At 31.7% G+C, this 17,685-nt stretch overlaps 2 protein-coding genes across 2 annotated transcripts; one reads left to right on the forward strand and one right to left on the reverse strand.

Annotated features, from left to right (window-relative positions):
• Nucleotides 1-1,835: 1,835 nt before the first annotated feature.
• LOC145090921 (uncharacterized) lies at nt 1,836-9,439 on the forward strand. The gene is made up of 6 exons (XM_079028927.1): nt 1,836-2,041; nt 2,789-3,835; nt 4,239-4,307; nt 4,384-4,582; nt 4,687-4,773; nt 8,615-9,439. Exons 1-5 carry the CDS (start codon nt 1,883-1,885, stop codon nt 4,755-4,757), a joined length of 1,545 nt encoding a protein of 514 aa, XP_078885053.1. The 5' UTR covers nt 1,836-1,882; the 3' UTR covers nt 4,758-4,773; nt 8,615-9,439.
• LOC145090937 (WAT1-related protein At2g37460-like) lies at nt 5,821-8,417 on the reverse strand. The gene is made up of 7 exons (XM_079028928.1): nt 8,112-8,417; nt 7,957-8,019; nt 7,561-7,677; nt 7,229-7,469; nt 6,983-7,144; nt 6,651-6,802; nt 5,821-6,350 (listed from the first exon to the last, which is right to left on the reverse strand). The coding sequence occupies exons 1-7, from the start codon at nt 8,312-8,314 to the stop codon at nt 6,107-6,109; spliced, it is 1,182 nt and encodes a 393-aa protein (XP_078885054.1). The 5' UTR covers nt 8,315-8,417; the 3' UTR covers nt 5,821-6,106.
• Nucleotides 9,440-17,685: the final 8,246 nt, after the last annotated feature.

A 17,685-nucleotide genomic window follows, 5' to 3' on the forward strand; every position in this document is an offset into this window, starting at 1 on the left:
GTAAAGCTATCGCCGAGTACTATAACTTTTATTTAGACTCTATCGGCTAATTCTCACTTTATTTGTAAAGTTATATTTTTAACGGACTTAAATCGTTAAATTCCATATAAAAATCGTAACTTGTCTATACAAATTTCGTTATCGACAGTCTTCATATCGACATAACTGTATCTAAGAGATCTTCATATCGACACAATCAACCGATTTCCATTTCTATTTCAGTGTCATGCATTGTTGTACCGAAACTTCGAAAAACCATAACTTACTCATATGGAGTCAGATTTAGACATTCTCTATATGCACACTTTTGTTTTTACAACTACTACAACTTCCAGTTAGATTACTTAGACTAATTATCAATCTATCTTTTTTTAGTGTTAAAAATAAAGGTTGAACGCAAAACATCGAACAATCATAACTTCTTCATAGAAAGTCAGATTCCAGCGTTCTATATATCTACGTAAATCGTATTGATATTTCCTACATGTTTATGACAATTAGTTCTTCTAAAGAGTAATATATTTCTATTTCGAATTTTATAAACAATTGTTTATATTAAATCATACTGAACGGTGAAAAACGGGATGTTACACTTTCCTTATTTATCTTTCCGAAATCTCCATAACTTCGCTAACTAGATTACAGAACGAGAAGTCGAATTACGATGAATCGAAATATATCTCTCCCCCCTCCCCCCACCCTCTCTCTCTCGTTGGAAGAATTGGTAGAAAGAAATGAGGAGGGGTGACCCTCCTTTTATAGGAAGGTTTTTTTCCTCACCACGCCGCACCCTATAAAGGGCCGCACTGCGGTCATGGGTCAGATTGACTTTCTTTCGTGCACTGAATGTTGGATTGATGGTGCGATGTGGCTTCGATGTCACAATATCATCGTGTTATTTATTTGGTAACGTGATAGATTGGTGGTGACTGTCATTTAGTTGATATTACAATATTGTAAATATAGCGACATAATTAAGAAAAAACATAATATCAAAATCGCAAATTTGCTAAACATAGTGATTTATTGCAATTCGGAGAAAATGGTTATCGAGAGAACATGTAAAATCGATTATTTAGTTTTGCAACAAAATTATATGACATAATTACGAAAAAAAACTCGGTATGAACTTTAAAATTTTATAATAATAAAATGAGTAAATTACACGATTGGTCCCTATGGTTTGGGATAATTTGTGTGTTTAGTCCCTAATTTATTTTTTTAACTCGGAAGGTTCCTACTGTTTGTTTTTGTTACACACTTGGTCTTTATTGTTTGTTTTTGTTCCATGTTTGGTCCATGTCTTATTTAAAAATATTATTATTTAAATAAGGAAAAATTGTAGGATATGTAAGATAAGATGAGGGGATGTTGTTGAGGGTGTGTTTATTTAAATAAATTAAAAAATCAAGGAAAAAAATAATTTTTTTAGGTAAGACATGGATCAAACGCGTAACAAAAACAAATAGTAGGGACTTTCCGAGTTAAAAAATAAATTAGGGACCAAACATGCAAATTACCCTAAACAATAGGGACCATTTGTGTAATTTACTCTAGTAATTTTTTTACACTTTATTATTTTAACGATTATTCTCCGATTTTTTAAAATTTAAATATAAAAATAAAAACAAAACACAAAAACATTAGCACGGCGCCTCGGCTTTTCCGACACAATAAAAAAATACACAAATAACTTTTTTGTATTTCATAATTACTCAACGTGTCACCCCCACCGAGAGTATAGGCCCAGAAGGTTATAATCCTCTGCAACCAATTTCACCTCAAAAGCATCTTCGGTTTCCGGCCCACAGACATCCGTCAGCCCATCTAATCAACGAACGACTTTGATCTCGCCACGTGCACATTAGTACATGATCCAGAGATGCTAATCGTGCAGAAGACCATCTTTGATCCTTTCTTTAAACTAAAGCAAAAACTAAGCAAAAAAATCCACACAAACCCTCACTGCTTAGATCTCGCCGTGATCACCTTCCGTACAACACTCGCCGGAATCGGTCGATCGGAGATCATACAGACGCCGGTAAACTTTACCAGAGATATAATATTTGTGTTAAGTTCAATGTGTTTAACAGTTTATCTAATGTGAGTTGTAAATCAACGAAACATCCAAGTTTGCTTGATTTTCCTTAGGGTTTGACTTTTTTGTTAAACTAATTTCATTTCAGCATTTCTGCATTCAGCTTCATTTTATGTTTTGAAGTATGAGAAGTAAAATGTCAAATACCTTTTGCGAGAGAACTGAAAGTTCATTACATCGTTGAAATGATCGGCTGAAGTTGATGTTTAAATATTGGCTCTTGACTAAGATACCGGATTAGCACTTGGAAGATGAACATATTTTTTATGTTCAAAATATTTGTTAATCAACTGTATCTTAATGCTTAGTAGTTAATTTAAAATCACTACATTTCTAGCTTCGAGTATTAATCATGATTTTGCGAAACTCATATTTGACTTGTTTTTTCTCACATTTTTTGTAAACTAAGCATCATGAAAAGGACTTAAACTCGACAATGTAATAAGTTAGAGAAAGTTATCTTTGTTAACACAGCGCAATTTTTGCATATCATTTCTAGTTTTGTTAGATACTTTCCTAACAAATTTATATGACTGTGTTTCTGTGAACAGTGAGCTCTAATCAACGCTGCAAGATGGTATGCTCATTTTTTTATTCACTATAAATGCTAAGTTGACAGTTCTTATACTCATTTGGGAACATCTAAATGATATATCATTCTGAAATTACTCATTGTCCCAATCTTTCCAGAACAAGGACTTCTGGATGCCAAAAGCTCCAGGAAATTCAAATGATAGTGATATAGCTCACAATAACTCTCCTAGAAGCGACCTCAAACGTTCTCAACAATGGTTCATGGAAGGTGCTGAAGCAGAATTATTTCCCAACAAGAAGCAGGCAGTTGAAGTTCCACACCCCAATTCATACACTGCACTTTTAAACTCAAACATTTCTTCTTGGGGAAATTCTTCTAGTTTCCACTCCCAATTCACAGAAAGGCTGTTTGATGATGAAACATCAAGTATCAGTTACAGTGGGATTAGAAAAGTCAAAGTCAACCAAGTCAAGGAATCCGAGGGTTTTGTATCTGTTTCTTTGGGACATACCTATTCCACAGGAGATAATATTAATAATACCATCAATGATCATGCTTATAGCAAGGCTGATGATGAGTCCATAACAATGGGGCTCTCTTTTGATAGAGGAAATGACAGCATGATATCAATGGCAGACACTTTCAACAGGGGGGACAACAGTTTTATGTCAATGGGTGAGCCTTATAGTTGTCCATCTGCCAGCAAGGATAATAGCAATATTACAACAATGACTCAATCTTTCATCAAAGAGGATGATAATAACATAGCTATGGTTGCCTTCAATGAACATAGTAATGCTTTATTGATGGATCAGGTTTTCAACAAGGATGACACAATGAGCAAAACTGATAGCAGTGGTTTATCAATGAGACACTCTTTTAGCAAAGTTGAAAACAATATCATCTCTTTTGGTGGCTTAAGTGATGATGCTGATAACATGAATTCTTCCGGAAGGCTTGTATGCAATTATGACTTTTTAATGGGACAGCCTTCAGTTCAAAGATTAGAAGAACATGGTTTTTCTGAATCTACAAGTGATGCACTTGTTAGTGGTGTACAAGTAGATACTATTTTAAGGAAAAAAGATCAAAAAGGAAATAAAAAGGCACCTCCTAATAATTTCCCTTCAAATGTCAGAAGTCTTTTATCGACCGGTATGCTAGATGGGGTTGCTGTGAAGTACATTGCATGGTCAAGAGAGGTAGATGCTAATTAACTAAGGGGCTTTTTCTTTTTTTTCCCATTAAGTCATGTATGAGTAAAGTCACTGAATGTGCATTGATGTTTGTTTGGATAAAGTGTTATTTTCTAGACTGAATACAAACCATTTCAATGCGACTAAATGATCATTTTACCCTTACATTCAAATAAACAGTTTTTAGAATATTCATCAATTTTAATACATTAAGCCAGGTTATTTGGCTTAACCCATTAAGTCATTATGATGAGATTAAGTCAAAAAGAAACATCCATATATAGCTGTACAGATAAATTGTTTAGTAATCCATTAAGTCCATTAAATAAAAAAGAAACACCCCTTATTGTCATGAGCTCCTTTGAGGTTAAATTTTTTACTAATGTGTCATAACTCATATGCATGGTAGAAGGAGCTTCGTGGTGTTATCAAAGGTGCTGCCTATCTTTGTGGTTGTCAATCGTGTACTTTCTCCAAGGTGATTTTTTTTGCATATGGTCTTACTTATGGAAGCCGTTTTGACCTCCTAACAATTAGATGTTTGACTTTTTAAGGCTATTAATGCTTATGAGTTTGAACGCCATGCTGGATGCAAAACAAAGCACCCAAATAATCATATTTATTTTGAGAATGGAAAGACAATATATGGGGTTGTTCAAGAGCTGAGAAACACGCCTCAGAGTGTGTTATTTGATGTTATTCAGACAATAACCGGATCCCCAATCAATCAAAAATCTTTTCGACTTTGGAAAGGTACAATTTTTAATTATTCTTCATTTAATATGTTTCCTATTTCCAGTTATTACTGATTCATCTTCATGATCCACTTTTTTATTTATTTATTTATTTTTTTTCAGAATCATTCCTGGCTGCTACACGTGAGCTTCAGCGGATATATGGGAAGGAAGAAGGAAAGATTGTATCATAGATCTGATTTTAGTAAGGTATGACATATTCATGTTTTTTTGCATGATTTTACGTATTATTTTAGATGTGATGTCACTTTTAGCAATTTTATTGTCCTTGTTATATTCAATGGAGAATCTGATAATGCAGCAAACAGTGTCACCATTAAGTAGAAACTGTACCTTTTTGTAGGCCACCTGTTATAGTAGATAAAGTTCCCTTTACAAAAAACAAAAGTTTCTGTTTTTCCTCTTAAGTTTTAAAAAACATAAGCATTATCATACAAGAAATAGCAACCAAGTTTCACAATTTTTCCACCTTTTGTTCACTCGAACTTTTTTTAAGAGGGGCGTTTAGTTCATGGGATTTCAGAGGATTTGGTCAGAATTGGAATTTTCAATTCCAGTCCAGTCGATTTCTGTGCTTGATTGTAAAATTGTATGGAATTGAATTCCGTGGGAATTCATGAAATACCTCACCTGAAAGATTTCACATTCCTTCCTAAAATCCATGAAATCAATTCTTATCATTTCATCAATCCTTAAAATTACAGAAATACCAATTAACCTTATAGTTTACTTCCAGAAATAACAATTATCTGTACTATTTGATGATAGAAGGTACATACCATTTTTAGCCTTCACAAAGTGCAAGATCTAGTTGTACTTTTCATGATTATAATAAATTGTTTCCTGGATGTCACCACCCATACAAGCAAATAAAGCACATCCACTCAGGCACTCACCCGCTAATAAATTTTTACTTCCACATAAATCATTGGATGGGAAGTGGGAACAAAGAGCACTGATGTCAAATAAAAAAGATTTCATTCAAAGTTAATCCTTTATATATATTTTTATTATTTTAATTTATCAACACTTAGTTTACAACTTCACATGCTGCTAATCCATTCATGTTTGCATTAATATTATTATTAATATTATTGAACTCAAGGCCACCCCAAGGTTTCATATCAATGATCACCATTAGGCCACATTGATGGTGGTATCTATTATTATAAATCAAGTATTTAATTCTTCAGCGAATGTAACTAATCATTACATATGGTACTTGAATATGAGGCATACAGATAAAGTATTTATATTAGATATGGTACTTCAATATTAGGCATACAGATAAAGTAGGTTAATATTAAAAAAAAAAACAATTAAGTTCAAAAAAGCTACCATCTGTAACAAAAGTTCAGTATCTCATACATTATGGCTAATCCCTTAATTTCCATCATCTATTTTTAACCCCAACCAAGAGATAACTGTCCTTGTTTTTTACCACCTCATGTTGGGGATGAAGTTTCTCATTAATTTTTGTTTGATAAATGGATGGAAGTGCTTTGGAGGTTGACCTTTACTGTTAGCTTACATCACCTGTCTGATTGTTTTTCTCACATACTTTATCATTGGTGCACATATCTCCATTTGATACTTTGATAGTAACCTTGTGACAACAATTTTCTTCACATTCTAATTCTATCCCCATAATTTTCTTTTCTTGTGCTATTTGCTCATCAATAGGAAGCGATGAAAGCTTAGTATCCTTGCTTTTACCCCAGACAACTAGATAGAGTCCCGCAACAATGACAATGGCTCCAATAACCCTGTCAGAATAATTTGGATTAGGTGGCTGTTTGGTATGATGGAATGGAATCACATAGGAATGGAATGAATCATTGCATTTGATTATTGTGTTTTGGTTATCTTGAGGAAATGGAATGAGTCATTCAAACATGTTTTTTCTTATGTGCAAAGATAACCTCAATGAAATTAAATTGATTAATAAAGAAAGTATGTTATTTTATGAAAATAAACTATAATCAAATAGAGATATATAGCTAATGCTATTGATTCTTTCAAGTTTTTGGTAAATGATTAAGAACTGGAACTTTTTTTTTTTTTACCTTCCTAGGTAAGTTTGCTCGGCTAGAATAATGGAGCCCATGATAGCTACAATTATCATGCTTAGTGGACTGAATGCAGTCACGAAAACAGGACCTCTGTCTTTCATTATTAGTCCTTGGATGTAGTAAGCGAGACCTGAACATATTATACCCTGCATAAACATCCAAGAATTAAAACCCTTTTTTATTATTATTTAAAACATTATATATTTATATTTAAGAAATATATATTAATCTATCCCAACAGAAAGAATTAAACATAGAAGCTTTATTAATTGATGATTATGCAATTAATGAAAAAAAAAGTTTAAATGTAACTTGAATTTCCTTACACTGTATAGTGTTGCTAGAAGTGTGGTGTCCCACTTAATAGCCCAAACTGCTGTGTTCCCCCTCTCCATCACCAGTGCCACTATTGCTCCCTCTATTGTTCCCAATAAACATATCCAAGCAGTCAAAGAAAGCTCAGCTGGATAAGACTGCAACGTAATTGCCTACAAATCACCAAAAAAAAAACATTAAAAAAAAGATTAATAACACCTCATTATCATATCCATGAAAAAAATATGAATCCTTACTTGCAAAACCATAAAGCAAGACCAACTAAAGCATCCAACTGTAATCATAATAGCACCCTTTAAAGAATGATGAAGATCCACCCCATTATTTACAACATTACTATTAGTTCTTCCTTTTGTCCAAAACAGTTCCAAAATTGGCCCTTTAACAAGTGTCATAAGCATCGCTCCCGCAACAGTTGTAATCGTTCCAATTACTTTCGCTTGACTTCGGATATTCTTTAGGTTCACCTGCTCTAGCCTGAGTCAAACAAAAACCACTAAATTAGTTCTAATTCTTTGCATGAATAAATGTTTTTATTTTTATTTATTTATTTATTTATTTTTTGTACCTTAGAATGCATGCCATGACAAAAGTTATAGCAGGAAGAACATTGCACATCGAAACTGCAAATGTTGCTGTTGTCGCTTTCATCCCTAGAAAATAGAGATTCTGATCTATAACTGGCCTGCCAGATAACCAACATAAATCATTATTTAATTATTAAATTAGTGTCCTTACATGAAGTAACAAGTTGTACTGTGTTTGGTATGCATTCGACCGAGACTGACTCATCATCAGATTTATGTCAACGGGACAAAAATTGCACGTTTTGTGCGGCCATAAAGGTGGAACAAGGTCGGATAAGGAGTTAGAGACTCGCTCTTGATCTCTTGTAAAAAGACGAAAATACCCTTTTGTGTACTCATGATTGATAATAGCTAATAGAAAACTGAGAAAAACTTACTCGAGTAGTGCAAGAAGCATAAGTTTGATGAAAATGGGGCGAGTCATCTTTGGTCGTATTTTTCTGTTACAGTTGCACAATAATAATCAATGAAAAAAATTAAGATATAGAAAAATAAATTTTGATATGAGAGAGAGAGAGAGAGAAGGGCAAACCTGTCTAAAACAATGGCGAATGGGGCCATGACAATGGTGGCAACAGCATGCCTGTAAACAACAAACACATAATTGCTCATTCCTTGATTCAGAGCCACTTTTGAAATAACATCCATTCCCGCAAGTCCAAATTGCAAGAAAATCACAGCCAAAAAAGGCTTCCCTTTTCTAAAAATCTCACTCATGCCCTCATGCTTACTCATCTCAATCACACTCACACTCAGACTCACTACTTGTGCTTTGCTTTGCTTCAAAAAAAAACTTGTATGAATTGTATGAAATAACTACCCCCTTGTGTCTATATATATAACATTTCTTCGGCATGAAAGCATAAAGGAAGAAGAAAAGATAATGTGACTTGATCACTTTATAATAACAAGACATTTCTTTATATCTTTTTAAATTTGGAATTAAAAAAAAAAAAAAAAAAACTTTTTAGGTTGACCCTAGTTTTGGAAGATAGTTATAATAACTTAATAAAACATGTTTCGGATGTTTTTCAGGGGTGGAGTGGAGAATGGAGTTAGAAATTTACAAGTTTTTCCAATATGATTGTTGGTAAGTTTCTTGTGGCCGATGTAAATTCCTTTTGTTAAAATTGTGTGTTTTTGTATAACAATGATGAAGTCAGCTCAGTTAACCTTAAAAAAACACCCCCCTCGTTTTCAAAATCGTTATAAAAATTGAAATTTACCCATTAGGCACTCAAAAGTTTGACATTTGTGCTTTCCTCATAGGCAATGCACCAATAAAAACTTTAGCTAGAATCGGGAATCTTTACTTTTAATATTGTCTGATATCTTTGTTTCTTAGATTCATTCGTACCGACTGTTTTTTCTTATCCATGGTTTATGGGTATTTCCGTCTTTTCATGCTAAATAGATGAACAGACTTCACACCTTTATGACATGATCATATCATTTATCTCCTTTTTTTAGAATCCGTTACATTTAAAAGCTTAAAACAGTTGTACTCTTTTTAACATGGTTTACGTAACATATACCGGGATTTGTGATTTTTGTTATGTGATATACGATGATACGCATATATGGTGTGATTTTTTTTAGATAGGCAATAATGCAAAGTGTGAATTGCGTATGAAAGCACTAATTTCTGTTTAACAAAAGCCATTTCTTTTTAAAGGTTTTATTGGGGGTATGTATGATTGGTGTAGGGTGATGATATATATGTGTTAGTGTTATGAATGGGGTATTTTGTATATGTTTTCCACGCAACTTATTACTTTTTGTATGGTGGAAAATATGGTAGATTATGGTGTTGCCTTGTTAGGGGACCTTTGTTTGGAGATCAATCATTGGTTGTGTGAACTTGATGCATTCGATGATCCAAGCATTTTCTTGTGTCTTTATGTGTGTATGTGGATAAATGATGTTTAAAATAACAAAGGCACATTTAAGAAAAATAGTAATAATAAATTTGTAAAAAGTTGGGCTTAATTGAGAAAGCCTTCTGTTCTTGATATTTTCTATCAAGTTTTTTTTGTTCTAAATAAAAAAATGTCCATTATTAACTCTTATCCCTATTAAGTCAAAAAAACGACACTCTAATACTATTATCAACTACAAACACGTGATAAAGGACTGGAGAGTGAAGAGACATGCTGATATGGACACACAATTCAAGTGACTTGTGTGTGCTTTTTGTGTCCCATTGAGGTTTTCTACTCGTTTTAAAACCCTCAACGTATTATTATGTTCAATGTCCAACGGTTTTTTAGAAACTTGAATGCATTGTGGTGTAGTTAAATGTAGGGGTGAGCATTTGGACCGGCCCGGACCGGCTCTTGGACCGGACCGGTTATGGAGAATTTTGTGGACCATGGACCGGACCGAATGAGTCGTGTCCGTGTCCGGGTCCATGTCCGGGTTTTCCGGTTTTTGGACCCGTTTGGACCGGTACAACTTTAATTGCATAGAGTATAATAAGTAATCTACATTGATGTATAATATTATAACTTGCAAAATTAATATGTTTCCGTTTCATGCCTAACTAATCTACATTGATGTATAATATAATATTATAACTTGCAATTTGCAAAAATTAATTTTCCAAATAAAAGCAACTAACATATAAATCAAGTTCACCAACAAAAGTTAAACAATTTTAAGACAAACATACAAAAGTATTACCGTAACAACAAAAATCATAGTTTAAACTTTAAAATCAATTAAACTAACAAATTTCATAAACTCATAATCTAATCTTCCACTGGCCTCTTCCTCATATCATTGTCATCCATATGTAACATATTTAAAGCTTGTGCAATCTCTACATAAACACAAATGAAAATGTTGTTAGTATTTAATAAAAAGTAATAATTGTATAAAAAAAGAATAAAAAATTGTAATTTTTTTTACCCAAAGCTATATCATCATCGTTCAAGATGTCACCAATGTTGTCAACTATCGGATTTGTAAACTTTATCACCCAATCTTGGGTACATAACAAAGCTTCAACTATCAATGTCGATAAACTAGTTTGATACTTACTTACAACTCTACCACAAGTGCTAAACGCGGACTCGGAATTATAGTATAAAATAATACTAAAAAGCTGAAATATTTCAGCTTTGATAGCTCTACTTTGAAGGATTGTAACTCAATGAATATAATACCAAAAAAAACAAAATTATAGTCTAAATTTATCTACAAATTATAAACTAAATGTTGGAAAAAACCGTAGGTCAATCCGATTTAAAACGAATGAGTTATGGGTGTTTAAAAAACGTCACAGATTATAAAATCTTGCTAAAAAGTTGAATTTTTTCAACTTTGATAGCTCTACTTTAAAGGATTGTAGCTCGGTGAATATAATACCAAAATAAACAAAATTATAGTCTAAACTCATCTACAAGCTGTAAACGAAATGTTGGAAAAAATCGGAGGTCAATCCGACTTAAAACGAATGAGTTATGGGTGTTTAAAAAACGTCACAGCTTACAAAATGTTGCTGAAAAGCTGAATTTTTTCAGCTTTGAAGGATTGTAACACGGTGAATATAATACCAAAATAAACAAAATTATAGTCTAAATTCATCTACAAATTGTAAACTAAATGTTGGAAAAAACCGCAGGTCAATCCGACTTAAAATGAATGAGTTATGCGCGTTTAAAAAACGTCACAAAAATCTTAATCATGTCCAACCGGTTCTAAACCCGGTAAAAATCAGACCGGACCGGGAAAAAAACCGGACCGGACCGGCGAAAAATCTTAGAACCGAGAACCGGCCCGGGGGTCCAAAAAAACGGTCCGGTCCGGTCCGGTCCACCGGTCCAAATGCTCACCCCTAGTTAAATGTGTTGTGTTGTGTATGTAGATTCATATAGACTTAAAACTTTTTACAGTGGACATGTATAAAAATGGAATTAGCATGATAAATTAGCAAGTCTAGTATTGGTCATACCTTCATATATATACGTACAAAATTAATTGTGACATGTTGAAATTTTCATGTTTGGACGTGAGAATACACGTTAGTAGATGTTTAGTAAAAATGTAGAGAACTTCTACATAAACGATCATTAACAACATATGTCATTATCATACTTATCATCATCCGTGATTCGTTAATAAATATAAGATAAGATATTTTTGTGACTTAGAAACATGTAATGGTAAAAATTGGATCCAAATATATAAAAATAACGTCATTTTAAATTCAAACATAACATATAGGAGTATATGTGCAAAGTTATTTGCATGGTAGATATTGGTGGTTAAAAGAGCTCCTAAGAGTTGATTTTTTTTTTAAATGTTTTCTTATGATATATTTATTCTTTAATGATCGTATATATAGATATTATTTTATAAGAAAAGAATGAAGAGTACACGTAAAGTGAAGTGAAGCAATGATTTGATAAGAAATTTATTTCATTATGTAAAGTTGAGGTGATTCTTGTTTCCGCCAATAATCCTTAACATCGAAAACTTTTGTATAAAACGTTTATTCTAGTACAACTTTTAAATAATTTTTACGTCACATGTATTTCGTTTGCTTTATCCATTAATCTTGCTTTTGGATGGGTTCTATTATCTGTTTGTTCTGAAATTAAATATTGGACATTCAGAGGTGGATTTTTCATTTGTGGCTATCATGCATGATTTTTTTAGTGTTAAAAAGAATAAAAATAATAATAATAATAAATAGTCATTGTACCATTTAAAAATAGATTTGTTATTATAACGCTAAGTCGAAATTCTAAATCGATCTTTTTATAGTCATAATATTTTGAATTACAAGAATCTATAACAAAGATATTTAATTCTAAATGATAATTATAATTTAGTGAGTGCAAAATTTAAATTTGGGGTTTTTGTTTTGGATGCATGAATTATGAATATATGTTGGTATACACATAAGTTCAAATTTATTCGTCTTTTCTAGAGTTCCTGTACAAGATATATATCACAAATCTCAATTGTGTAGTATCTCGTGAATAATTAATATACTCGTATATGTTAGTGGATAAATAGCAAAATATTTGCATAAAGCTTTTCATATCTTAAAAAACTGAACACGAATTTGGGATATTTTGTTGGGTGGAATCCCCCTAAATGATCCCTTTTGGGTGGTGAGGGAACTATGTTTTCTTTCTTCTTCTTTTCGTTGTGGTATCGATACTTTTAGTATCGTTAATCTACACTTAAGCTATCAACTTTTCAATTTCAAAACAAGTCATTTTTTTATGTTATTCGAAACAAAGCAATGCAACGGATAAAAAGTGATCTAATAAGCTAATCTAATTTAATGACAATCCAAAATTAATAGGTTTTGTTGAAATTATCAATCTATTAATTAATTAATGAGTCAATCCGTTTAATTAAATTGGGTTAACAAAATTTTAACCCATCAATTTATTTAAATTATGCATTTATTTTTACTTTATATTTAAATTACTACCAATATTTAATTATCTTACATTTTAAAAAATAAAGATAATTCTAAATTTTAAAACCAACATGACGATTAGTAACTTCAAATTTCATCATTTGTTAACCAGTAAACCTAAATGTTTTATTTGATTTTCCGTTTTCCATTTTCGTTTATTTCACGGCGACACGAAAACTAACTTAGTCAAGTTGTTTAAAAGTTCATATCATTTTAACCACCAAATCTAATTGTTTATTGTTTTATTTATTTTTCCATTTTCCATTCAAATTTCATCATTTATTAACAACTAAATCTAATCGTTTTATTTAATTTTCCATTTTCCATTTTCGTTTCTTTCATGACGACACAAAAACTAATTTACTCGAGTTGTTTAAAAGTTCATATCATTTTTAGCAACTAAATCTAATTGTTTTATTTGATTTTTCATTTTCCATTCAAATTTCATCATTTATTAACAATTAATTCTAATTGTTTTATTTGATTTTCTATTTCCACTTTTGTTTTTTTCACCATGATACGAAAAGTAATTTAGTCGAGTTGTTTAAAAGTACGCTATGTGTTTGTAGTTTTATTTTAGGAAATCTCCGATAAAGTTTCAATATTTTTGGTTAGTTAACGATATAGCACGGATATTTATTTTTTGAACATAAAAATCATGATTATCTAATTTTATATTATAATATGTTATTTTCTGTTGAAAAAAATAAGGATTTTTTCGTTAATATGGGAAAAATATAAAATAATCGAGTTTTGTGTGTTCAAAAAATAAAAGTCGAGATTAAATTGTAAACTGACCCAAAATATTAGGTATTTATCGGAGATTTCCCTTTTATTTTTTATAACTTTGAATATTTATTTGAGTTTGTAATTTATTTAACTATGTAATAAATTTTTCTTATTTTATAGATATTTTAAATTTTGAATAGGTTAATCCAAGTTTAATTCGTCTACTGAATATGTTGGGTTGAAAAAAAATAAACAAGTCAACCAAATATCAATCGTGTTTACTAAACATGTTGGGTTGGGTTAAAAACATTCACGTGTTTAATTAAAAACGTCGGATGTTGTTCAAATTTTGAAATCGTTTAATTAAAAATGTTAACCAGAAACCAATTCAACCGGACCAATCATCAATCCTAAAACTAGGTTGGGTGGACCTAAAATTTGAAATTATTATAAACAAGTTATGGTGTGTTTGACATGAGCTGATTTATCTTTTTAAATTTATTGCAATTTAGTGTTTGATAATGCCCACTAAAATAGCTTAGTTTTTTCAGAAAAATATTTCAAATGGATTATTGATAAACTCATGAGTTTTTTTTCGAATGTACCCTTAACATAAATAATAGATATGATCAACTCATATTCAATCCACCAAATATTTAGATCTTATTTGTTTTCATACGAACCCAAATTAACCTTTTTACGGACCAAGATATATCCAAATGCTTACCATCTCCAATGTTATTTTATTAAAATAGATTGCAACAATAGTACAGTTATTCTAATAATATTTGATTCACTAAATATTTATAAACTAAAATATTTGAAAAGAGTATTAGACTAATAAACTCATCTCGACCAATAAATACTTATAAACTAAAAAAATATGTAATGCAAAGAATGTATTTTAAACATAAAGTGATGGAAAAATTATATGTTACTAATCAGTTTAGTATAATGAAATTTGAGATTTGTTTTGACTAATGATTCATTCGATATAATAGAATTAATCGACTGAAATACACTTTAATGGTATAATAACAATTTAGAAAAAGTTTAATAGCTTTTTATATATAATTAAAATATAAATGATAAAAAAACAAATTACATATTATTAGCTATTATTTTATAATATTAATTTTAAAACAATTCAAGAGATTGTATGTATTGAAAACACATTTTTGTGACTTTTGATTTGTTTCTTGTTTAGATACATGTCTCTTAATTAATTACTTGGTTAACCCATTAAACATAAACTCCTAACTAGAGTCGAACCTATTTGTAGATAACGTGATAAGGGATCCAAACTCTTGTCAAAAAAGCCAAGTGTCACGGATTAGCTAAATGACATAGAATCCGCATTTGTTCTGCCCCTAAAACGGGGCTCCGAGAATCCGCATACACTGTTGGATAAAGCTTGAGATATACTCCTACTGACCACATCAAAATTTAGGGAAACAATTTCAAACAAACTTTTTACGTAATTTAATAATTTATTTATTTGATGTTGTTACTAGTGGTGTTTATATATACTTTATAGGTTCGGATTCCTTAGCTTATAAACTTCTCCACATAAATTAAAAACCCGAAACGAACCAAATTCTTAGTGGTCAAGTTGAATTCGAACACGGTTTAGAGTTAATTTTGTTTACAAAAGAAATAATAAATAAACAAATTATCTATCTGAAAACCAAATTTGATTAATCGGTTTTATTTTTCAATGACGAAAAGCTACTATATTGTGATACTTTTAATGGTTTAATGATTATATTTCAATTCCGTCGATACAAGTTATCTAAGTTGTCATTTGTTTTGAAAATGTATACAATTTACAAATCATACATAAAAAAAAAGGTGTTGAGTGAACGTTTGTAATATGTAAATGTATATATAATAATTAAACCACATTGATCATAGAAGAAAAGAAAACTATATATATACACATATATACATTAACGACATTGATTTCTAGATGATAAAACTTCAAAAATGGTCCCTGTGGTTTCAAAACTTTTAATGTTTAGTCCTTCCGTCTAATTCCGTCAGCTTTCTACCGTTAAGTGAGAGGTATTTTCGTCATTTCAACACCCAGGGACCATTTATGAGGTTTTCTATTTTTTTTGAGAAAAAAAAAAGAAAAAAACATTAAATTTAAAGGGGTCCCATCTCTCTCTCTCTCTCCAACTCCCAACACTACCCAAAACCATCACAAACCACCATTTCCCCCCATAAACCGACCCTACACCACCTTATAACCCCTTCTGATCATCAACACCTCCAACCAACCCTTCCCCTCGTCAACATATCCTCCAAAACAGAAGAGAAAACGATGGCAGCAACCATCGGAGTCCCTCGTGCCACCTCTTTTCTTCCCACCGAAAAACGCACTGCTGCCTGACAAGCTTCCTCCACCTCCGAACTCGCTTCCCCTTCCCTTCATATACACCAAACAACAAGAAGGAATCGATAGTAGGAGGCTGCCGGAGCTCCCTGTCATCATCCAACTACCCTTCTTCCACTGAGCATTGCCACCATTTTCTGCCACTCCATAAATCTGAAAACCACCTCCAATATAGCCTAACACCTCTCATCCTCTCCCACTTCTGTAGCTGTCAACAAAACCTAGAAGAAAACGATGGAGGCAGTGGAGCTGCCACCGTGAGACCCACTGTGGACCACCATCACCACCTCTCACAGCTTGCTGCTACTGAAAGATCATCCCCACCGAAGAATTGAATGTAGATTGTGAGTGAGAAAGAACATATATAACTGATGTAGATGGTGAAGAAATGGGATTTGGAATTTGTCGATCAGAGAATAAGAAATGAATGAGGGAAAAAATGGTTTAGGGGTAATTGGGGTGATTCTTCTTAACAGGAGAGAGAGAGAGAGAGAGAGAGAGAGAGAGAGAGAGAGAGAGAGAGAGAGAGAGAGAGTGAGTGGGACCCTTTACATATTAAATTTTATTTTTTTATTTTTAATTAAAATAAGAAAAAACCTCATAAATGGTTCCTGGGTATTGAAATGACGAAAATATCCCTCACTTAACGGTAGAAAGCTGACGGAAGGACTAAACTTAGGGACTAAACTTGATATTTTTGAAACCACAGGAACCATCTGTGAGGTTTTTTGAACTTAGAGACTAAACTTGATATTTTTGAAAACCACCGGGATCATTTTTGAAGTTTTGTCTTTCTAGATGAAAGTTGAAGACGGTGGTTGTGATGGTAGTGGAGCTGAGGGTGATGATTATGGTTGTGATGTCATAAGAGTCAAGGTCGGTCCATTGATTTTGAAAGCCCTATACGAAAAATAAAAATGGGCCTTAATATATATATGTTATAATCGAATAATATGTTGAGGTCGAAGTTGAAAAACAAAAGGAAACTGATTAATCGAAAAATTGATCAATGTGAGTGAGGACAATTAGAAAAAGAAAATTAAAGAAAGAAATTACAAAAGAAATGGGGAATTAAAAAACTAACTAATAAAGAAAAGTGGTTAAAAAAACACACTTTGATGGGTTAAGGAAAAAACACGAGTAATAAAAAAATTGATTGAAAGTGGGGTAACAAGAATTAAACATGATAGCTCTTTTATGAAGATGTACACTCAAAATTTATTTATTAATAAAACAACAATTAATATAAAAAAAACATAACACTGCAGATAGCAGGGATCGAACATAGGTTCATTTAGAAACCGAAAGAAACAAAACGCTGGTTTGCCAGATGAACCAGAGTACATATCTGAAATCATTTGCGTAATGGAATATATATTAACAAATTTACAATATAATTTGTCTAAAACTCGGGCCCTATCATAAAAGTTTAATTTTAATTGTTTTAGTGAAAATTTTGATAGTAAATATTTTGTTATAGCCACTAAGATGTTGTTTTGTTTTTGAAGTGATAAATGTATTCAGTTTGTAAACCACTGT

Source organism: Lactuca serriola, chromosome 1 (genome assembly GCF_051521515.1).
Source record: "Lactuca serriola cultivar US96UC23 chromosome 1, Lser_US96UC23_V15, whole genome shotgun sequence".
Taxonomy (NCBI): domain Eukaryota; kingdom Viridiplantae; phylum Streptophyta; class Magnoliopsida; order Asterales; family Asteraceae; genus Lactuca; species Lactuca serriola.

Bases quoted from the DNA above. Each gene is read 5' to 3' on its own strand.
- LOC145090921 (XM_079028927.1), top strand. From the start codon at position 1,883: ATGCTAATCGTGCAGAAGACCATCTTTGATCCTTTCTTTAAACTAAAG. The intron at 3,836-4,238 runs GTAGATGCTAAT...TATGCATGGTAG, and splicing joins ACATTGCATGGTCAAGAGAG to AAGGAGCTTCGTGGTGTTAT. The intron at 4,583-4,686 runs GTACAATTTTTA...ATTTTTTTTCAG, and splicing joins ATCTTTTCGACTTTGGAAAG to AATCATTCCTGGCTGCTACA.
- LOC145090937 (XM_079028928.1), bottom strand. From the start codon at position 8,314: ATGAGTAAGCATGAGGGCATGAGTGAGATTTTTAGAAAAGGGAAGCCT. The intron at 8,020-8,111 runs GTTTGCCCTTCT...CAACTGTAACAG, and splicing joins TTCGCCATTGTTTTAGACAG to AAAAATACGACCAAAGATGA. The intron at 7,470-7,560 runs GTACAAAAAATA...TGTTTGACTCAG, and splicing joins GTCATGGCATGCATTCTAAG to GCTAGAGCAGGTGAACCTAA.